Source organism: Hemicordylus capensis, chromosome 6 (genome assembly GCF_027244095.1).
Source record: "Hemicordylus capensis ecotype Gifberg chromosome 6, rHemCap1.1.pri, whole genome shotgun sequence".
NCBI lineage: Eukaryota > Metazoa > Chordata > Lepidosauria > Squamata > Cordylidae > Hemicordylus > Hemicordylus capensis.
The window spans coordinates 35,322,137-35,345,294 of NC_069662.1; the positions used below are offsets into that span (position 1 = coordinate 35,322,137).

Below are 23,158 nucleotides of genomic sequence, written 5' to 3' on the forward strand. Positions count from 1 at the left end.
ATACAGTCCAGTCATCCCTCACCAACCACGAGGGTTCTGTTCTGGGAAAACCTCGTGGTGGGCGAATTTGCGATTGGTGAGCAATTGAACTATATCTGAAACAGGGTTAGGGGAATCGTGGTCGTGAAAAGACCAAAAAATTAAAAAGACCAAAAAAACACCCAGAATCCCTTTAAATTAGCAACAGTTAGTAAGAAGAGTGAGGGGGAACCCCCCAGAAATCACCCCTGAATCCCCCAAAATCATGAACCCAATCCCGCCCCGCTGCCAAATTGCCAAGAAATCTCGCCAAACCACGGATACGTGGGTCGCAGTTGGCAAGACCAGTCACTATTTCCCAGTCGTGGATACTCAAAACCACGATTGGGAAAACTGCAGTGGCTGAGGGGCGATTGCATACTGATATGACTGTACATCGTATCATATCAGTAGCACTAACTCCCACCGACTCTCAATATTTCTGATTATTATAGTGTTTATACCTCTCTCCGGCAGCCACACACTAATGCATATGTATATGCATATCCTGTCTATGCACCGAAAATACCAGTAAGAATTAATTTACTTGGGGATTTGTGGTTCTTGAGACAGTGAGCCAGGTCTCATGATCAGTGAGACCCGGTTTGTAAGAGTGAGCGGAGAGAGCGGGCTAAGCCCGCTCTCCCTGCACACGAGCAGGGCGGGAGCCCTGGGCTGCCGCCCACATGACTGCTGGCTCCGTGACGGAGCCGGCAGGGGCTGGGGAGTTCAGGGGCGCAGGGCATACTGGGGAGACCCCCGAGCTGGGAGGCTGCTTTCAACCTCCCGCTGGGGGTCTGCTTGTGAGTAGCCATGGTGTGGAGCCGCACCGCGGCTACTCACGATTTTTAAAAAACAAGTTTGCGGAGCACTCGCTCTGCAAACCTGGTTTAAGGGGTGGGCTACTTGAGTGGGTTAGCTGCTCAAGAACCACTGGGCTCACAGCTGAGCCTGGTGGTTCTCACAACTGTAGAAAATCGGGCTAGAGAAGCTAGCCCGATTTTCAACAATCGTGTAAATAGCCTCAGTATATCTCATAGGGAGGCACACATTTCTGTCTCGAATGACAAGCTCTAGAGTTTCCTGCATAGCCCATATCCACTTGAATAAACTTGCATAAACACCCTCAAGCATGATCTACAATCCCGCCTCCACGTTTTCCTTTTGGTAATGGCCTTCCAGCCCAGTGTGCTCCCCCACCCCCGCCACCAGACTGATAGGTCTAGTAAAGTGTCCCTGTTCCCTCTCCATGCTTTGGCCTTGTCTATGCCAGTGGTTGGAGTGATTGTTTCCCTAGCAAGTGTTTCTGGGTGCCCTGTGGACTTTGGCTCCGATTAACTGGACCCAGTGATGAATACTTAGATGTTTAACTGGCCACCTTCTGAACTAGAGGTGGGGTGGGGATGTCACAAGAGGATCACTGGAAAGAACTCCCTGCATAAGAGCACATATTCTATTAAGAAGGTGGATCGAAGTCTCAGAAAATAAAACCAGGGATGTTCTTTTGTGCAGACACAGTATGGGGTTGATCTATGAGGAAAAAACTCCCCACTCTAGATTTAGGTAAGTGATTAAGTTTATCTTGGGTCAGAATGAAGAGTGAAGGGCAGATGTGAGAGGGAACTGAATCCCGCCCCCACACCCACACCCTTATCAATTCATGCTAAATATGTGGAAGATCTTCTGAAAATATTTTCTTTCATTTCTCAGTTGCATTCTCCCTCTCTCACCCCCTCCCCCTCCAACATATATTGGTTTCTTTCTCTCTTTTTGTTTTTATCTTCCTCTCTTTTCCATCTCTCATTTATGTCTTGATGAGACTATTTTTCTTCAATTAAAACAAAAACCTAGATGATGACGAAATGGTACTGGTTGTGGGTCCCAACTCCTGAACCATCAGTTGAAGACCAATGAGCTAAGCCACCCCAAACTTAGACCCAGAAGCTACCCCCAAATTAGACTCCTTTGCAGGGCTTAGATCAAGTCCTGAAAGACACAAAGTGAGAATATGGAGAAGCAAGCCCTTTTGCTTATCCCTGAGGAATCACAAGAACTAGCCTGCACACATTTTAAATGAGGAGGAATGGCTTCTACATACACCGCTGGAATGCCAACATGAGCTATCTACAGTATAGCAGAAACATGGAATAAGAGAAGTACCATGAATGGTCTCCAGGGGGTGCCCTCTCTCCAGGTTTGCTATCAGCAGGAGTAGTGGCATGAGAAGATGTTGGCTCCTGAAGGAAAGGCCAACAAGCCAGAGTCCCATCATATAAACTCAGCTGGAGATATTGACCTTGGCAGTCTCCTCGGGGGTGGGGGGGAACTAAACCAGGGCTGCACAACTTCGGCCATCCTGCAGATGTTGGACTACAACCCCCATCATCCTGGACTACTGGCCATTGTGGATGGGGATGAGGGGCGTTGTAATCCAACAACATCTGGAGGGTCAAAGTTGTATAGCTCTGAACTAAACCAACCCAAGCCAGTATACAAACAGGCAAACAACAGGTTTCTTTTTGCTGCGGATTCTTTTGTTCCTGGGACTTCACAGCCCATTCTGGTGGTTTGCATCCCAGGAATCACTGAGGGTCTCCAGGAGGCGCTGCCGTGCGACCGACCTCCGGAGGTGCATACGGTAGTCCTCCATCACCAGGTCATCCCAGCGCCGCAGGGCAAAGTGATTTCCGCCCAAGGTCAAGCCCGAACGCAGAAGCTGGTTCCGGGTCCGGAAATCTGACACGGTGATCAGCCACCTATATCAGGAGATTGGGAAAGGGGGATTCGAGTGGTGTGGTAAGTCTGGCCTTCACATGAGGGATGTGGGTGTGTCTGGGTGTATCATCACTTGCTGGTCCTAGTGCACCATCCATTTAAAAACATCGCATCATTCAGGCACAGAAGAGTACGTGATGGTAGGAAGAGGAGCGGTAGCAATGGGCAAGGGTGCAGCCGGGCACGTGGGGCGGGTGGATTTGGTGGGTCCACCCCAAATCCTAGAGCCTTTGGAGTCAGGCTGTATAATAAATAAGTAAGTAAGTAAGTAAATAAATAAATAAATAAATAAATGATTCCACCTGCCTCTGTGCTTGGCTGCGTGGATTTGGAGGGGTCTAGGGCAGCAGAACAAAACAGGATCTTTGTGTTGTCTCAGCCTGTGTTCACATGAATAGCAAACAGACCTCAGTACTTTAATATCTGGAAAAGGGGTGGCCAACAACTTGTTGTTGGACTACAACTCCCATCATTCCCAGCTGCCATTTATTGCTGTGCTGCCAGACATCGGTCCTGTCTGCCTCTCTGCGGTAGCAGACATCGGTCCTGCCTGCCTCTCTATGGTACCAGATATCAGTCCTGCCTGCCTCTCTGTGGTACCAGACATCTGTCCTGTTTGCCTCTTTTTGGTGCCAGGAATCGGTCTTGCCTGCCTCTCTGCGGTATCAGACATCGGTCCTGCCTGCCTCTCTGTGGTGCCAGACAGTGGTCCTGCCTGCCTCTGAGATACTTGTCCACCCTCAGAGTGTCTGAGAGTTACCCAGAGAAGCTCACAGAAAATTAGATTTACAGAATTCAAGAGTTGGAAGGGATCATGGAGGCCCTCTAATCCAACACTCTGTTCTAGGCAGGAAACTGCCACAGCATGTCTGACATCCAAAAAAAAAAAACTTTAGAGACTAAGAGCCCACTACTGTGCGAGGCAGACTGTCCCACTGGCAGACAGACTCTTCTTACAGTCAGGAAATGCCTCCTAATGATTAGTTTAGATTTTCTTCTTTGTCATTTCAACCCATTGGTTCCATCCTGCCCTCAGGAGCGACAAGAAGGGGAGAGAGCAAGGCGTGCTGGGCTTTGTAAAAGCAGGAGAAAGTGCAGGGTAGGGCTGGAAGCCAGGCTGCTGGATTCTTTGAGTAGGTCACGAAGCCTAGTGGGCCGGTGAGGTGGGGGCAGCAGGGCTGTCCTTAGGGCAGGGCAAGCAGGGCGACTGCCCAGGATCTTGCTCTTTGGAGGGGGCCTGCACACTATTACAATTAGCTGGAAGGCGGCTCCCACACTCGCTGATCTGCCCCATGACTGGGAAGGCCTAACCTGTTCTTCCGTCCAGCCGTCCCACAGATCACATTGATGTTCTCAAACTGGATGCTGTGCAGGATACCAGTTTCGAAGGCATTGGGAATGGCTGCCTCAAGAGCTTCTAGGACTTCGGCATGGTTCATCTCCTTTTCGGGCTGAAGGCAAAGGGAGAAGTTGTCCTTCAGCTTCCACTTCCCCCAACCCCACCTGCTGACTAGGAACTACAGCTCTCCTCTAGGAGAGGACTAGGAACGACTTCCCTCCTAGAGGAGAGCTGTAATGTGGAGGTGAAATGGCCGTATTTCATCGCTCTCAGTTGCATTAAAAACTGCACTCGTGCTTTCAAAACTACATTAAAGCCACTCAGCACACATATGCACCCCTTTGGTGGTGTGGCAGGAGGCTTAAAAAGCACTTAAGAACCACCTCACTGAATCAGCCAGCCCATCTAGTCCAATATAGTGTTTGCCAACCCAGGTTTGTTTGTTCTGAAGGATAATTCCAAACTGCACAGTGTAATTCATGAACACGATATACTGTGGATTGCTACAACATACACCTGTGCATTTCCTTTGTCTGGACACACATCCTTTGTTGCCCAGAGTCACAATCCATGATATTTAGAAGCCTACCCAGTGTGGGAGAAAATCCTCAGAACTGATAATTTGACAGCATTATTGCAACAAGGTGTTCTATTCATTGGTGAAAATTCGGGAGAGTAGTAGTGGAGTCTGGAGGAAGCATCTTTAGTGGGGGGCACTGTTCCCTCTAACAGATATTGTTGACTACAACTCCCAGAATCCCCAGCTGCAATGGCTTTTGCTTGGGGATTATGGGAGTTGTAGTCAACAATATCTGGGCATTCCTGTTAGAGGGAACACAGATGGTGGTGGAGGGAATAGTGATGTGCTCGGACTGGTCCGGAGGCCATTCTGCAGGCCTCCGGACCGGTCCAGCCTTGGGGTGGTTCGGGCGCTGGGTTGGGGTTCCCTTTAAGGGTGTGGGGAGGGTGTACCTACCCCTTCCTCTACTTGTCCCCCGCCGGCACGTGTCCATTTAGCAAGCATTTGGGGTGGCAGGATACCTCCCTGCCACCCCTCCCCTCTGGCAGCAAAAGGCTTCAGGTAGCCTTTTGCGCATGTGCAAAAGACTTCCTGAAGCCTTTTGCTGCCAGAGGGAGAAGCCTTTTGCTGCCACCCCAAATGCTTGCTAAACGGACATGCGCCAGTGGGGGACAAGCGGAGGGAGGGGTAGGTACACCCTCCCCCCGCCCTTAAAGGGACCCGCACCCCAGTGCCGGTCCGCGGTTCCGTGCACATTCCTAGGGGAGAAATGGGCGTACACTTGATCAGGGTCTGGATTTTAGAGGAGCCTGTGCCACTCACTTGACTTTGCTCATTTTTATCAGTCACTTTTTACATCATCTCACATAATACAATTTTTGCATGATTCGAATTTTTGAACTGCACAAATGTTCTTTTAGAACTGCATTTTTTTTTGTAGGGGGAACTGGACATTTTGGGTCTAGTTGCAGATTAATACCAACTAGATGCCTCTGGGCTCTCCCAAGCAAGGTATGAAGTGAAGCATTGTGCCCTTGAATATGGAGGTTCTGTTTTCACCATCTTAACTAATAGACTTTTACAGCTTTTTTTTTTAAAAGTGGTTACAGCAAATGGTCCTTGTCACATCTTGTATTAGTGAGCTTCATAAGCCAATTATACTGAGAACACCATAATAGCAGTCCAGACAGGAAGTGAATCAGCTCTGTGGACATGCTTATATTCATTCTCTCTCTCTCTCCCTCTCTCTCTCTCTCGTTTTATCCCCCTCCCCTTCCTTCCTTCTTTCCTTCCTTTGTTAGCAACTGGGTGTCTGAAAGCTTGGAAATGTTCACCCCAAAGTTGCAAATCTATCTATCTATCTATCTATCTATCTATCTATCTATCTATCTATCTATCTATCTATCTAAATTTATTTATTTAACACATTTTATTTATGTGGGGTCACCTGGGGTACAGAAAGAGCTAAATGCAGAGTAATGGGGACATCTAGAATGGCCTCAGAACACTGCAAATTCCTGCACTTGCTGTACACACTGACAGGCGTACGCAACTCACCACTCTGTAGGTGGTGAGTTGGCACATGCTAAGTTTGTACACACAGATGAATGCGGGGTGGGGATGCAGATTGGCTTTGGAATGGCAGTGTGTCTCCTTAGAGTCTGTTTCTCCACCCTCCTCCGCCCTTCAGCCAAATGCCTCAAAGGGCTCCCTCCCCGCCACTCAGCATCAACACAACTCCCCGTCAACACGACTAACCGGGCTCTCCAGGCAGAGGCAGAGGGGCCGCGCAGCTGGTGGCTTGGGGAACTTGCGGATACAAGGCATTTCCATGTCCAAGGCCTCATATTCAGCAATGATCCTTTTCAGGTATTGGCGCCTGGGAGGAGAAAGAAGACGGAGGGTCAGAGACTGCAATGCCACTCTAAACATTTAGGTAGCATCAATAAGATAAACTGGACCAATGGTCCTTCTCCCTGGGGAGTTGCATGGGAGGGGGCTGGGAATCTCTAACACAGATTTCTCTGCACCCCTGCAAAACTACCACTCCCAGGATTCTTTGAGAGAAGCCATGATCATTAAACAAAACCTGCCCACTAATGAGGCCTGGTGAGCTGGTGGCTTAGGGCGGTAGACTCTACCAGCCAACCGCCTATCTCACTGGCCCCATGAGTGAGTGACTGAGTGGCTGCTCCTAACCACTGTCCTCCCTTCTCTTGCTGCTGCCCACCCAGGATTCAGTGGTGTGGTGTTTGGGGTTAATCCATGCCTTGATCCAGGCCAGCTTTTGAATGGGGCTTTAGTTACTTGTATTCCAGTCCAGGAGTTGAGGCGGGCTAACAAACAGCCAGCAGCAAGAGCACGGAAAAGCAGTTTGCTCTTGCCTCTCTATACATAATATCTGTCTCATTAAACCATTAATATCCCTGATTCAGCCCCACTGCCTTGTCCTTGCATACCACCACTCTTTCCCTTGGAGTCTATAAGTGGCTGACATCCTGACTAAACTGCTTGATGGAAGTCCTACACAGTCCTTTAGAGTAACTCCTGAGTCATACCATTGAGTCTCTTAGTATGCAGGATGTTTTTCACACGGGGCTTTTAAAACCCTTTAGCTTGCTTCTCCTCCAGAATGGAGGGTTTGCATTCACATCACATATCAGGCAGATTTACCCCAAAGTCCCTGTGAGTTATTGAGGAGCAGTTAACACATAATTTGAGTTTTTCACTGCGCATTACAGTGTAGCCACATTTATATCTGGGGTTAAAAAAAATCCACTTTTTGTGTCAGTTTTGGGGAACAACTTTGAGTTCGCAGTAAAGCCTCCCAGTAAACTTGCGGTAAAGCCTGCTGTGTGTAAAAGTTTCAAGTTAAGGCAGAGGATGGTGGGTCATGGAGTGGAAGGAAGTGTGGGGTCCTGCAAAAACTTCCCCTTCATGTCCCACCTCCTGCCTTTTTAAAAAGGCAGGGCAACTTCTGCCCACCACCACATAAGATTCCCCTTCAGATATTACACAAAGTAGCACCAGCCAAATGCTAAAGCGCCCACACACATGCCACTTTTTAAGGGGGGGTCTCGCCCAATGCACGGATGTAAGGATGTTGGTGGCAGCCCCTTGTCGCTGCTGCTTCTGCACCCCCCTGCCACCATTGCTGCTACTTTTAGAGAGGAGATCTGGTCTTGTGGTAGCAAGCATGACTTGTTCCCTTAGCTAAGCAGGGTCCACCCTGGTTGTATATGAATGGGAGACTAGAAGTGTGAGCACTGCAAGATATTCCCCTCAGGGGATGGAACCACTCTGGGAAGAGCATGTAGGTTCCAAGTTCCCTCCCTGGCAGCATCTCCAAGATAGGGCTGAGAGAGACTCCTGCCTGCAACCTTGGAGAAGCCGCTGCCAGTCTGTGAAGACAATACTGAGCTAGATAGACCAATGGTCTGACTCAGTATATGGCCGTTTCCTATGTTCCTATGTACCTCTCGAAAAGGTCAATGGGCAGCACTTCTGTGTTCCACTGCAGGCCATGCCCCTTGCACCAGCATCAGAAGCATTTCTTTGCTAGGGTGTGGCCAGCATCAGTGTATAGCCGGACCACCTGTTACCCTCTCCCAGTCAGCGAGCCGTTTCTTCACCATTGGGGTGCTTTTTCCCCTCTCCCTCAGTCCGAGCAAGAGAGAGAAAGGAAGCACACAACCAGCAAACAAAGTGCTCACCAGCTGGGAGAAGGACACGATAGGTGGTGCGCGCATGGCTCAATGCCAGCGATGCCCCCCGCATCAATGTGTTTCTGACACCTGTGCGAGGGTCGTGGCCAGTTCTGGAACATGGAAGTGCCTCCCATCTCCTTCCCCAAGGCAGCAAGGAGTTGGTTCACCAGTTGGGCGCTCTGGGGAGGGACGAGGGTGTGCTCTGGGAAAGGACGAAGGGGTGCCCTGGACAAGGGGGTGCTCTAGGAAAGGATGAGGGGGTGCCCTGGTCAGCCCCTGGATGTCGGTGACCTAGAGATGTCTCCCCCACCTGCAGTTGTCCCCCCTACCCGCAGTTCAGTGGTGGCTAGGCCACTGAGCCAAAGAAATAAATCATATTCCATTATTCAATCAAATCAATTAGCCTTACAAACATTGTTGTTGTTATTATTGTTGTTGTTATTAATGGCAAACATGTTGCATACTGTTGCACACTTTCAGAGATAGTGTACACCACGGCAAGGCTGCTGTGGGCTCAGAAGGTAGCAAGGATATTGTCACCGACATGCAGTTGGGCCAGCAGTGTCTCAGCACAATAGGAGAAACTGAGGCGGTGGGGTGGGGGTGGGTGGGCGGGTGGTGAAGGTGCTGCTTGCAGAAGAGCATGTTGGCAGCAGCGTCCTTGCTGCCTTCTGAGCATGCAACAGGCTCGCCGTGGTGCACACTGTCTCCGCAATAGTGTGCATTGTGTCAGTTGTTATTATCATAACCATAATTGTTATTATTATTAGTGGCTCACATACCGCACAATGCAATGTGCATAGTAGTAGTCCTGCCCGCACTGCTGTGTGTATGTAAACACCAACGGAGTTGTGCGCCAGGGAAGCTCTGCGCTGGTGTAACGTTGCACAAATGTTCATTTGATTTGATCTGATTTGATTTGATTTGACAAATGCAGTTGCATGATGGGAAGCCCACAGGTGACTTGATGCCAGAGCAGCATGGCCCTGCTGTGCGGCTCCATTGATGGGGCTTATCCACAGGGAGGAGCGTGGGCAGTGCTCCGGTCGCCCACATTGCATTGTACAGTGTGTGAGCCATTATTATTAATTACAACCCATCAGAGTCCAAGAGTTAGAAGTCTTCCAGATGACAATTTATAGTCGCTTCATAACAGTTACAGTTGTGGGTGGTGAACTGCCCTTCCTGACTTCTTTCCTGATGATTGGTCCTTCAGTGCATGAAAAAACAGTGAGCTATTTCACACAGGGCTTTTAGTTTGCATCTCCTCTGGAATGGAGGTGTGCTTTCACATATTGGCCAAGTTTACTCCGAAGTCCCTGCGAGCTGTCAGGGAGCACTTCACACACAATTCAGGTTTTTCATCATGCATTAGAGTGTAGCCCGATTTATATCCGGGGTTTTTAAAAATCCACTTTTTGTGTCAGTTTTTTGGGGGGCAACTTTGAATTCACAGTAAACTCATGGTAACGCCTGCTGTCTGAAAATGCTCAGTGACTCTGGTTAGTGTGTATCACATTTTCTCACACAGTAAACCACCCCACCTGGAAAAACTCTCAGTGTAGTTTTCTTCATAGGGTTGCCAACTTCTTTTGCTTTTTTAAAACTGGTTCTGTGTTTGCGTCTCGAACAGCATCCGGCCATGCAAACGTTTAGCAGGTGAGGATTTCCCTGCCATGGAGATGGCACGTTGGGGACAGCTTCCCCTGCTGGGTTTCCACATGTCAGGTGACTGTTCAAGGAAAAGCACCAGAGTCCGCTCTTGCCCAGTAGAAACAAGACAGCGACTCGACATTTTCCAAAAGGGAGCCCACAGGCCTCCTCAGACCTACTGAGCCTTACCAACTGACAGGCCTTCGAGCATCTGCCTCTTTGCCAAGCATTGCCCTTAATGCACATGAATGTGAACCTATACAGGATCATAAGGAAAGACGGCAGCTGGGTCTCCAGGGCCTTCAGCCACTCGGAACAGCAGAGGAGTGAGTCAAGTGATGAGAACCCCCAGGTTAGCAGGGATTGGCCCATGTCAGTTCAGTTACCCAGCTATAAGCAATTACTCACGAGGCTTTCCGCGGTGGGGGGCAGGGCTGCTCCAGTTCTAGGAGGGGGTAAGTGGTGTTCTCTTCACTTTCAAGCTCCAGTAGTGCTGAGACTGAAGGGAAGATGGGCTGTTAGCACTCAGAAGTTAAACCACATACATAATAAGCCCTGTTAGATCAAGCTAAAATTTCATCAAGTCCAGTATCCTGTTTCCCACAGTGGCCAACCAGACGCTTCCAGGAAGTCCACAAACAAGGCTTTCAGTGCATTCTAATAGCTGGCCCACATCACTTTCTGGGAGATCATTGTTAGCTGGAATCGCCACACTATAGATTTAAAAGTGAACCTGGGTGCAGGCCCACTGAAATGCAGGATACAGATAGGAAGTGGGTTGCTATACCTTTGGCTGTTAATTTGGAAAGCCAGTCTGAGAGACCTTTTCTTTTTGGAAATGAATGCTGAGGAAGACAATTAATATTCAAGAGAGGAAGTGCAGTTTATGAGACTAGTATTGTTTATTGGGGGCTGAGGTGCAATGATCAAAGAAGACTCTGCATCTTGGGATGCAGAATGTGCAGGCTGTTTGGGGAGCAGGGTGCAGTATTACATCTTACATTTTTATGCCACTGTGCAGTACTTAGAGGTGCAATACAAGAGGGAGAGCAAGAATAATTGGCGGTGCTATATCCTGGGACTGTTTATGCACACCCCACAAGAATTGGGGCCCTAGGTAACTGCCTAGGTCTGCCTAGTGGATGGGCCAGTCCTACAGAAAAGTCTGCATAGGGCTGAAGCCAAGTCATCAGATAGGATTTTAGGAAGTGATGAACTAGCGATCAGCAACAATATCCAAAGAACTAGGAGATTCTTGGAAAACATCGAGGCTATTCCCACGATCGACAGAAAGCGGGCTAAGGGCCTGCTTTCCGTCGATCGTGGGAACCACCAGGCTCACAGGCGAGCCTGGTGCTCCCAAGGCGGCTAGCCCACCTAGAACACCCTCCCCTTAAGTGAGGTTAACAGAATGAGTAAATCCCTGACCAAGAGGCTGCAGCCAGCCTCCCGGGCTTGGGGGTCTCTCCAGGATGCCCTGCACGCTCGCACGGGACATACTGGGACTTCTGTGGGCTGCGCGGACCCCAATCCCTGCAGCCCCCGCCGGCTCCATGTTGGAGCTGACAGTCGTGTGGGCGACCGATCCGGCCGCTCCAGGGCTGCCCTTTGATTGTCTGCAGGGAGATTGTCTGCACGGATCGCGAGAAGAGCTTCATTGTTTCTTTTCTTTCTTCCCTTCTAAGCTCCACAGGGGTCTCAGTAGAAGCAAGGGGCGCGGAGGAATGCCCGGAAAGTTCAATAAACCAGAAGTGCATGAGAACAGAATGTAATTTTTTTTTTTTTTAAGATAATGGGAACAGAGGGGGACACAGAGGAGGGACAGAGGGAGGGACAAACAAGCAACCAGCAACATTCTGACAACTTTTAAAAAGTCTCTAAAGACACATTTTTTCACCCAAGCTTTTTAACTGTATTGTGGTTTTAAATTGTTTTAAGTGGTTTTCATTTTAATCTGTTTTATGTTGTTGTAAACCATCTGGGTGTTTTCCACACAAGGCTTTTCGCTCACATCTACTCTGGAATGGAGGGGGGGTGTCCACAAATCAGCCAGATTTACCCCAAAGTCCCTGCGAGGAGCTATCAGGGAGCACTTCACACACGATTTTTCATTGAGCGTTAAGAGTGTAGCCCGATTTATATCCAGGGTAAAAATATCCACTTTTTGCGTTGGTTTGGGGGGGCAACTTCAAACTTGCAGTAAAGCCTCACAGTAAACTTGCATGAAGCCTGTGGTGCTAAAAATGCCCTAGAGATGGAAGTTTGGGGCAGTCTCCAAATTTGAAAAACAAACAAACAGTCTGCCCCCTAATGCAGACAGGAAATAGCGACCTGAGTACATAGGAAGCTGCCTTATACTGAGTCAGACTATTGGTCCATCTAGCTCAGTATTGTCTACACAGACTGGCAGCGGCTTCTCCAGGGCAGGAGTCTCTCTCAGCCCTATCCTGAAGACGCAGGGGAGGGAACTTTGAACCTTCTGCATGCAACCCTGCGTCTGCTCTTCCCACAGCGGCCCATATCTTACATTGCTCACATAAGTAGTCTCCCATTCAAAATGCAAACCAGGATGGACCCTGCTTAGCAAAGGGGACAATTCATGCTCGCTAGCACAAGACCAGCTCTCCTGCCATATAGAAAAGAAACTAACTGCTCCATGTGGAAGCTCCACTTCTCTTCTGTGCACAGTTCAATTTGGAAAGCCAAGGAAGTAAGCTCCAAAATCTGAAGAGCACCTAATCTAAGGGATGATGCTGGATGGAAGAGGAGTCTTGGCCATTCCATGGGCATCCGGGGGGGGGGATGGGGATAGTTGCCCTCCCTGGATTGAGCCAGTTCCATTTAATTTAGTGGGGCTTACTCCCAGATAAGTGGGTATAGGATTGCAGCTTTTGCTTTTCCCCTAACCTGGAAGAGTTCTGTGGATATCCATAGACCATACTCCAGGGGCAATGAAACAGATGTTTCATTCTGCCTTTGTACAGCACAGCTCCCATGCACCATGCCTACATTGTGCAGTTCAGATCATAATTTCCTCCTTTTTGTTTTTAAATTATGTTGCTGCTTTTGCATCCTTTCACTTCCGGTTGTGAGGGTGGCGGGCTGAGCAATATAGCACAATATCGTTAATAGCGATAAAATGATTATTCACTAAAACTATTCTCTATACTAGTAAGAAACCATTTTAAATGCCTATATATATTTTTTTTAATTTCTTGGAGGGGAAGTGTAGGTATGGTAGCCCCTGAAACCTAAAGGTTTGAGGTCTCTCCTCATATTTTTGTTTGGTTTTTCTTGAGACAAAAGTTGCACACTGGTTAGTTCACTGGAGGGATATAATGTCAGCCAAATTGCAGGTAGATACATACGGGGGTTTCTGTGCACACACACTTAATGTTTGTATAAATGTTGTATTTCTTCACCGAATGGGGTAGAATTTGCATGCATGATAGAACCTTCTGAGGCTATGATGGAGAGGAGACCTGGTCTATGGAGAGGAGAGCTGGTCTTGTGGTAGCAAGCATGACTTGTCCCCATAGCTAAGCAGGGTCTGCCCTGGTTGTATCTGAATGGGAGACTTGATGTGTGAGCACTGCAAGATATTCCCCTCAGGGGATGAAGCCGCTCTGGGAAGAGCAGGAGGTTTCAAGTTCCCTCCCTGGCTTCTCCAAGATAGGGCTGAGAGAGATTACTGCCTGCAACCTTGGAGAAGCCGCTGCCAGTCTGTGAAGACAATACTGAGCTACATAGACCAATGGTCTGACTCAGTATATGGCAGTTTCCTATGTTCCTATGTTCCTATGATGCCCCACACATTTCAGAGAAATAGCTCTTGCCGCAATCGAAGCAGTTGGGACAGAAGCATATAGATATAGATATATTTTTTTAAAAACCCTCCATCTGAATGAATGCACAGTTCTGTTTATTTCTGCAAAACTCATATTTTTGCTGTCTCCCACTTCTTGAGAGGAAGTCCCATTAACAGCAGTGAGGCTTACTTCTGAGCAAACATTAATGGTAGCAAGCGTTAATTTTAAAAAAATAAAAGGGGTGGTGGTTAATAGCAATAAAACTGGCCTTGGTTTTAAGAAAAACTGCAAGAGCAATGACAGAAGTGAAGTGGCAAAATGTGCTCAGGTACAGGGCATGGTGGGTGTGTGGGTGCCCTGGGAAACCAGCCCCCAATACATCACCTTCTACACAGAAAAAGAAATGGGTGCTTTACAGGAGTAATACCAAATGACCACAAGATGCATCCAGTGTCATGAAGATGCCCCATATAATCCCCGGTAACAATCAATGGTCAAGATGAAATAGACCACCAGGGCCCTGGGTGAAGAACCTCTGTGCAGGCCTGTTAAAAGCCCTGCCAGGAAGCTGTATGTCATGGTAAATAAATCAGCTGAATTACTAAGCCCTGTGTGGAGCCTAAATTCAAGAGTTAAATCTCAACAAACAGAGGAGCTATTCCCAGCCCTCTCTTCCCTGCCGTTTAAATCACACACACCCCTATTGCTAGCATATTTTCCAGTCTATTCTTCAGTAAAGCAGAGTAACTGAGAGGAGGGCTCCAATAAAAAGGATAATCTATTCTGAAAACACATGGGAAAGAAGGTAATAAAGCTACACTGGAAATGAACTCCAAATATAGGGTAGGAGAGTTGGTCTTGTGGTACCAAGCATGACTTGTCACCTTAGCTAAGCAGGGTCTGCCCTGGTTACATATGAAAGGGAGACTTGATGTGTGAGCACTGTAAGATATTCCCCTCAGGGGATGGAGCCGCTCTGGGAAGAGCATCTAGGTTCCAAGTTCCCATCCCGGCTTCTCAAGATAGAGCTGATAGAGATTCCTGCCTGCAACCTTGTGAAGACAATACTGAGCTAGATAGACCAATGGTCTGACTCAGTATATGGCAGCAGCTTCCTATGTTCCTATGAACTTGAAGGAGAGGTTTGAGATTGCTTTAATTACACACACACACACACACACACACACACACACCAGGCTCCACCCCTTGTTGTGACAGGCATCACCCCTTGTGTCCCCAGGCCTCACAGTCAAAATCCCAGGTGACCTGGCAGCTCTATTTCAGTAGCCACGCTGTCAAGAAACGGAAGCCTCAATCCAGCCATAACAATTGCACTGAAATAATGAGCACGCCTCATTTTCACCACTTACCCTTCAGTCCCAGCTACATTAAAAAGCTGTTCGAGTAAGCAGGGGTGCAGATTCCCCTTAAACATTTGGAATTGTGCCTAATAGGATAAGAGCCAGTGCAGTGTAGTGGACAGAGTCTCAAACTAAGCCGACTTGAGTTCATATCCCCACTTGGCCATGAAGCTGAGTGAGTGACATTGAACCAGTCACCGAGGTGAGTCTCACGATCGGTGAGACCCACCTTAAAAGGGTTTGCGGGAAGAGCAGGCTTAGCCCACTCTCCCTGCAAACGATTACAATTGCAGCCAGCGGGGGCTGCAGGGATCGGGGGACGCGTGGCCCCCGGAAGTTCCAGGATGCCCTGTGCGCACATATGGGGCATCCTGGAGAGACCCCTGAGCCCGGGAGGCTGCTTGCAATATGGAGCCGCCCCATACACGATCAAATCGCTGAGGTTAACGGAGCGCTAGCTCTGTTAACCTCGGCTAAGGGGAGGGGGAATTACCGAGGTTTGCTGCCGGGAGCCACACGGCACCCATTGCAGCAGACGATCGGCAAAAAGCGGGCTAGGCTCCCTAAGCTGCTTTTTGCCAATCGTGAGAATCGCCTCACTATCTTTCAGGCTAACATACTGTGCAGGGCTATTTTGTTTGTTTGTTTGTTTGTTTATTAAACTTCTATACCGCCCAAACATTTGTCTCTGGGTGGTTAACATAAAACAATTAAAACACATATAAAAAGTCAAAACAATGTATTTTGCCCAGAAACCTATTGGCAGCCAGTGAAGCTCCATCAGCAGAGGAGCAATGTGGTCTCTCCGAGATCTTATGAAGATAAAGTAAAGGGCAGCCCCATGTACACTGTGCTGAGCTGGCTCCTTGGAGGAAGAGTGCAGTAATATTTAGTAACAATACCAACACAGTAATAATGGATTGAACATGGGCATGCTGGACATTAAGCCTCCTAGATCCTCTAAAGCAGGCCTGCTCAACTTCGGCCCTCCTGCAGATGTTGGCCTACAATTCCCATAATCCCTGGCTATTGGCTGCTGTGGCTGAGAATTATGGGAGTTGTAGTCCAAAAACAGCTGGGGGGCCTAAGCTGAGCAGGCCTGCTCTAAAGTGACAGGGGAACCCAGTGGGTTATAGCCGGAAGTACTGGGAGTTAATCTACATTCCTATCATTTCTGCCTATCCAGTCCCCGCGGTGTGTGCACTGCCGGAGTGGTGGCGGCAGCAAGAGGCATCTTTAAGCATAAATTAGAAGGTACTTACCTCTGCTCCAAACTGCGGCACGCTGCCCAGCACTCCCTGTGGTGGGGGATCAGCTCTGCCACTCACCTGGCCGCCGGTGGGGGATCAGCTCCAGGGAAGCCAGGTGAGTGGCAGAGCTGATATCCCGCCGCAGGGAGTGCTGGGTGGCGCTCTGCTGCTCAGAGCAGGTGCAGGAGTGGAGGTAAGCACCTACTAACTTATGTTTAAAGGTACCTCTTGCCACTCTCCTGGTGGCATCTGCACTGGCCGCTACTGTGCCTATCATGAGGTTATTAAAGGCCCAGAAGGTAGATTTGACAACCCTCCAGGATTGGCCTGGAGTCCCCAGGCATTGGCATCAGTCTCCAGGTGACTACTGAAAGCCACCTTGGACAGAAGTGGCCCAAGATACCGTATCTACCTGAATCCAATATTAGATCCCCACCACCACCAGTTGGAATGTCAGCTATCAGGGCGTCATCTTAAATGTAGAATCCTCTTCCTTTTGGGTAAATACAGGTATAGCCCCCCAACTTTAAAGAGGGTTGTAAATTCAGGGTCATCTTCCATTCATACTGGTATTGTATTTACCAGTTCTGAGGCATGGTACCAAAGGCTGCCTTGTCCCCCCTGGTCAGACCCCTTTCAGAACTGACCCTTACAAGTGTTGAAAGTGGGACGGGGGGCAGGGAAGGCTGCAAACAGCCTCCTCTTATCTCCTCATGTTGCTTGCAAGCTTTACATGGAGTGTGAGTAGAGGCACTCCTTGCAAAGCTTGCCAGGGTCAGATTGGTCCGTAGGAGCTGCTCCGCAGACAGTGGCAGGGGTATCTTGCTGCCCTGCCAATGCCCCAATAATCTGCTGCCTGAGGCAACCGCCTCACCTGGCCTCATGAAAGAACCGCCCCACATCCTGAAGATTTCAATGGTGTGATATTGTTTAAAATGGCGGCTGTGGGGGGGAATCTCCAGGAATAACCTTGTGGGGGGGCTGCCCCAGAAGGCAAGGACAGAGCAGATCCCTCCCTGTTTCTAAGCTGAGCTGCTTCACTGGCTGCTTACAGAGTAAGGACCAAGCGTCTGTCTGAGCCTTTTCTCCAGCCTTGCTGAATGTGCGGCAGGCCCCGCTCCCCTTCCTTGGCTCCCTTCCTCCTCATTTCATTGTTGCCTTTTTCCTGGCATCCGTTCAAACACAATTGTGTTTAGACTGGATAATTAAGTTAAAAGCTGCTGCTGGCCACATCATCTTCTTCTGATGTGATGTCGCAGGATAAAAGATGGGGCGTAAAAGAGGGAGAGGGGGTTGGGCGGCTGAAGCTTCACCCTTCACATCAAGGAAACAGGGACAGGAGAGCACAGTAGCCAGGTGCCCCCGAAGCCTTACCTGGTTCCCAGTGGCTGCTGGGAGTACTGCCGCCAGAACGCAGTTTGGGTCCTTCATTCTCATCTTCCTGTATCCTGGAGGCAGCAGCAGAAAGAGGTATTGGTTAGACATTCCTGGCAATATCTGAAACTTGAGCCCTGACCCCTCAAACAGGAATGGGACCATCACTCAGTCACAGAACATCGGCTTGGCCTGCAGAAGGTCCCAGGTTCAATCCTTGGCATCACCAGGTAGGGCTGAGGAAAAAAGCATGCCTGAAGCCCTGGAGAGCCACTGCCAATGGGAGTAGACAAGACTGTGCTAGATGGACAGGTGGTCTGAATCAGTAGATGGCAGCTTTCTATATGTTCCTATGTTCTCTCCCACACAAAAGATGCCCAACTTCCACAAAGGTCATTTGCCCCCAAACCCATACTGGGTTTGGGGGCAAATGACCTTTGTGGAAGTTGGGCATCTTTTGTGTGGGAGAGAACATAGGAACATATAGAAAGCTGCCATCTACTGATTCAGACCACCTGTCCATCTAGCACAGTCTTGTCTACTCCTCCTAGGGGTATGCGAACACAGGGGTGTCTCCTCCTAGGGGTATGCGAACATAGGGGTGTCTCCTCCTAGGGGTATGCGAACATCTTTCAGTTTCTAAAGATAAGAAGGAAAGTTTCCAATTTCCCATTTTCTAATATTTTGATTCCACACCACTTTTTACAGCCAAGTGCTTTAATTAATTAATTAATTAATTAACTATAAAATAAATAAAAATATTTTATTTATATTATATATTATATTTATATTATATATTATATTTATTTATATTATATATATATTATTTATTTATATTATATATATATATTATTTATTTATATTATATATATAACAAGTAATTAATATTACTTGTTAGCCGCCCCAAACAAAATTGTTCTCTGGGTGGCTCACAAGAGAGGATTAAAACAGACAATATTTTTCTTCTCTCCAGAGTAACTCTGTGAGAGTGGGCGGTCATATTCTTATTTTACCGATGAGCAACTGAGGCAGCAGAGAGTTAGTGATGTGTCCAAAAGCCATCCTGGTTATTCACATTGTTTGTGTTTGCCATGGGGGTGCTGCAGCCTAAAATGACCACCCGGTCATTACTGACCCCACTCATCCTCATTTAGTATTTGGAAGCTTTCAGCATGTGGATCAGGGCCATTGTGTTCCGAATCTTCTGTGCCTCCAGTCCAGAAGGCATGGTGGGGAAGGGTGGGGAAACGTGCAGCAGGATGGCCCCGATCCACGTAATGAGTCCTTTCACATGTGATGACAGGCAGGAGGATCAGTTACCAAGGAGAGGTCATGTTTTGGTCTTGTTTTGTTCTGCACAGAAAGAAAGACAACAGCTGCACAGCTTGCTCTTTATTCCCAACACGTTTCGACATGTAATCTTTTTCAAGGAAAAGATGCTCTCTAGTCCTAAAGAAAGAAAGAAACTGCTTTAAAATGCTTCATAGCTGCAGCCAACTTGAGCAGTCTTTTCAGGTCTTTCCCAATGGCAAATTTAGCATGCAATCCAGCCCTTCGGTGATTTGCTCTCTGGATGGGGTGGGGGGCTCTATGGCCCACTCTGGATCCTTGAAATTGGACATGTACATTAAAGCAAAGTAAGGGGAATCTAGATGTGTCTTTAATTATGCCATTGGCCCTAGTGAGCTTGCACACACACACACCCCAGCATAAATAGCAAGACCCAAATCAGGGCTGGCGGGGGCGAAACCCGTCCCTACCCCTCACCTTGGTGCTGACCTGGACTGCCCCTGCTTATGCTGTTTTCCTTGGGGAAAGGTTCCCATTGGAGTGAATGAGTTAAAGCCCCCCCACACGTACACACACACCACAGTCAGGGGTGGCCCACAAGGCAGAGACACGAGGAGGGGGGCAGGGGGCAGCAAGGGCCGACACTCCATCCCCACAGGTGCCTCGCTGCTGTCCACTGCCACCTCCCTCCTTCAGCCCATTTCCCCTTCCTAGCCCCTCTCGGGTGCTCTTCTTCTCCCCCCGCCCCACACTGGCTAGGATTACTCCTGCTGCCACTGCCGTCATGACCTAGCAGCTGAGGATGCCAGCTTGCCACTGCTGCCCTGCCCCTGCCCACAGATTGGGGCGTCTGTGTCATGTTGGCCTTGGTCTCTGGCAGCAGAACGTCAGCTCCCCCTGAACTGCAGTCCCAATCGAGATTGGCTCCCTGTCTGTGTTGTTTACCAGGCCCGGGGGGGGGGGGGGTAGGTTTTCCGGCAACCAATGACGTTATTAAAGCCGTCTATTGCTGGGCCCTCAAGTAACCATAGGAACCAATACAGGAACCTCCTCCCCAGAAAGCCCTTTTCTAGAGCCGTGTGACCCATTCAGTCCTCCATCACAAGCGGACGGACCCTGGAGCAGATATGGGTCCATGGGCATCCACATGGGAGAGGCAAGTGGAGGCAATTGCCCCCCCCCGCCCCGCACTGAATTGAGTCAGATCCAGCCATGTGGGGGGCGGGGGCATGGCTAATATTGGGAAGAGGGGCTGCTCCACCCCCCTCCCGATCCTCAGCAGTCAGCGCTTCATCCAAGACCTGGCTGGGAGCTTCTTTCTCTGCCTTGCTGAGAAAGGACGGCGAAGGTTGGGATGGCACAGAGCAGCCCCTCTTCCTGACACTGGCCATGCCCCCGGCTCAATGTCCGATGCAGGGGGGCATGGCTAGTATCGGGCAGTATTGGCTGCTCCACCCCATCCTGATCTTTGCCAGTCAGCACCTCCTTCATTTACAATGGGGTAGGAGCAGCCCGCGGGAGCTTGTCTCCCAGCCCCTGGCAAGCTTTGCCCCCCAACCTCCGGGGAAAGGCCTGCGAATGCCCACGTATAGTCAGTCTTCCATCACCTATCGATTCCTGGAGAGAGAGATGTGCCCTCTGTCTCCTTTGTGCTGAGATATATGTGCCCTCAGAGATATGCGTCCCTCCGTCACATACGTACCCTCCATTCAGAGATATGTGCCCTCCATCATATATCTATATGTTGATATGTGAACCGCCCAGGGACTCTGGGGTGGTATAGAAATGTACAAAACAAAACAAAACAAAATATGTCCCCCCAGGCCCCATCATAACCTGACTGTTCCTGGAGTAGGTCGGAATCAAACTCGGGTCCTTCCAGAGGACTCCTCTTCCGGTTTCTGAAAGGCTACTCCAGGCCTTCACAGAGCTGGCAACTCTCTGGCCTCTGCCGGCTAACCAGAGCTTTTGCCAGAGGCCTTTAGCTACCCAACTGCTACGGAGATTCAAACCCAGCCCCCGGATTCCAGAACTCTTGTTCTGAATCCACTGCTAGAGAGAGGAAGGTGCTCCCACCCTCCTGGATCCGGATCTATTTCTTTCCTTCAGCAAGACACACACACACACACACACACACACACAATGCAATAACTTCCTCACCCGGGGCAAGGGCCATCCCATTAGTTAATGCAGAGGTTTTAACTGAAACCAGCTCTTTGGAAGGGTCTGGCTCTGCAGCATCTCCTACAAAATGCTGAGCTGTATAATTCTTAGAGAGCTATTTGGAGACCCCATTAATATCAGCAGTTCCAGCCATCAGCCATCTTGCCGCATGTGCCAAAAATGAGGCAGTGGCCTGCAAGCCAGGATGCAGGGACAGATATAGAAGAATGATGCCAAACAGCCATTGGGATGCATTGGTAACTGGTTCCATCGGAAGGGTCATAGGTCATGCCTTGCTGAGGATTTCCCATTGTGGTGGGGGATGATGGGAGTTTAGTAACGTCTGGGGACCGAAGGTTGAGAACCCCTGTTCCAGTGAGCTCAACCAGGGGCTGGGGATACTGGTCAATAGGGTTCCTTAGAAGGAGAAAGGCGTCAAATGGATCAGAATAAGGGCAGTATGGTTGTTTTAAGGCACTCCTGCCTTCAGAGATTATGCAGGTAGCTACTGGGAATAAGGCCTTCTCTGTGGTAACACCCCAATTATGAGGTCGTGTCCCCCCCACCTCACAGACACCCAGAGAGACTTGTTCGGCACCTACCTACTCTTCTACTTTTTAGGTGCCAAGTTAAAACTTTCGTCTCTGAAGCTTTTGGCAAGTAATAGCAACACGATCTTTCTATCATCTGTTGCCTGCCTCTTTTGCTAGTGCCAGTTCTCTGTCTCCTGTGTCTGTGTTTTTCTTTTTTGATTTATGGTTTTAATGTAGGTGGTTTCTACTTGTCATTTGTTTGATTTTGGATTGTAAGCCCCTTTGAAGAGCTTGAGGGGGAAGGCAGGGGATAAATGTTTTAAACAAACAAATGTACTTGAAGCATTTTATATAGCCATCTGAAAAGGTTTCAAGGGTGCCTGCCATGTTTTCATTCTGTTGTGTGCATTTGCTTATATGTTGGGTGTATATACCCACAAAGTACATTATGACCATAGCTTCCCACCATGTGTACCTGGGATGAAAAACATGTGAAGTTGGAGGAAAATCATCATCTATCACTTGCAGATGGGACTTCCAACACGACTACCTACATTTTCCAGGAGTAATGTAGGATTCACTGGGCAGGACATGAAGTTAATTGGACTAGGCATAGATAAGAACCATTTTGTTAGATCAGACTAAGGTCCAACTTGACCAGCATTCCGTTTAAATACATGGCTGCTCAGAATGTTCAAGCAGGGAATGAACATGTCTGCTTCTTTGTCCCCAGCATTAATTCTTAGGAGGTAGATTGCCTCTGTAAATGGAGGTTCCATTAGTACCATGTAATAGAGAATAGATTATGAACCCCTCCATGTGGTCTAGTCCTTTTAAAAAGTCATCAAAGCAAATAACTTTCATCACGTTCTACAGTACTATAGTGTGTGTGTGTGTGTGTGTGTGTGTGTGTGTGTGTGTGAGAGAGAGAGAGAGAGAGAGAGAGAGAGAGAGAGAGAGAGAGAGAGAGAGAAAGACAGGTCCCTGCCCTGAGGGGCTCACAATCTAGATATTGATGTGGGAAACAAAAGAGGAATGGAAGGGAAATTGAGGCAGAAGTAAACCAGAGAAGGATATGCAATTATTTCAGCTGCAAATACCTAAACATAATTACTGCAGAGTTTGGGGACCAAGGGTTTTTGCCAAAGACTTCACAGAAAAAGCCGGTATAACTAAAATGTTTTCATTCTATCCACCTTTTCCACGAAGTCGTTATAAATGAGAATTCTAAAGCATTGCTCTTAGCACCGCAGTAACCTCTTCTAGCCACTAGAGACATGATGAGATCTTAATAGGTCTGTCTTGGTTAGTTAGAGTCAGTTAGAAATGTTGTTAAAGCTAGTGAGGCTATTCCCACGATCAGGCG

The 23,158-nt window shown here is 48.6% G+C and overlaps 1 protein-coding gene across 4 annotated transcripts; it reads right to left on the minus strand.

Annotated features, from left to right (window-relative positions):
- Positions 1 to 1,456: 1,456 nt before the first annotated feature.
- On the minus strand, positions 1,457 to 21,428 carry C6H19orf81 (chromosome 6 C19orf81 homolog). 4 transcript variants are annotated; one of them, XM_053263778.1, is made up of 7 exons: positions 21,257 to 21,428; positions 19,127 to 19,255; positions 17,807 to 17,880; positions 10,421 to 10,511; positions 6,411 to 6,531; positions 4,105 to 4,244; positions 1,457 to 2,774 (listed from the first exon to the last, which is right to left on the minus strand). In XM_053263778.1, the coding sequence occupies exons 2-7, from the start codon at positions 19,219 to 19,221 to the stop codon at positions 2,567 to 2,569; spliced, it is 729 nt and encodes a 242-aa protein (XP_053119753.1). In that variant the 5' UTR covers positions 19,222 to 19,255; positions 21,257 to 21,428; the 3' UTR covers positions 1,457 to 2,566. The 4 variants fall into 4 exon arrangements, with proteins under 4 accessions (XP_053119753.1, XP_053119752.1, XP_053119751.1 ...); XM_053263777.1 differs by lacking the exon at positions 21,257 to 21,428 and adding an exon at positions 20,799 to 20,937; XM_053263776.1 differs by lacking the exon at positions 21,257 to 21,428 and adding an exon at positions 19,886 to 19,994.
- Between the last annotated feature and the right edge of the window lie 1,730 nt (positions 21,429 to 23,158).

Coding starts and splice junctions, on each gene's coding strand:
- C6H19orf81 (XM_053263778.1), bottom strand. CDS start 19,221: ATGTCGAAACGTGTTGGGAATAAAGAGCAAGCTGTGCAGCTGTTGTCT. Junction 17,881..19,126: donor CAAAACATGACCTCTCCTTG/GTAACTGATCCT, acceptor TGCTGCCTCCAG/GATACAGGAAGATGAGAATG. Junction 2,775..4,104: donor ACGGCTGGACGGAAGAACAG/GTTAGGCCTTCC, acceptor CTCCTGATATAG/GTGGCTGATCACCGTGTCAG.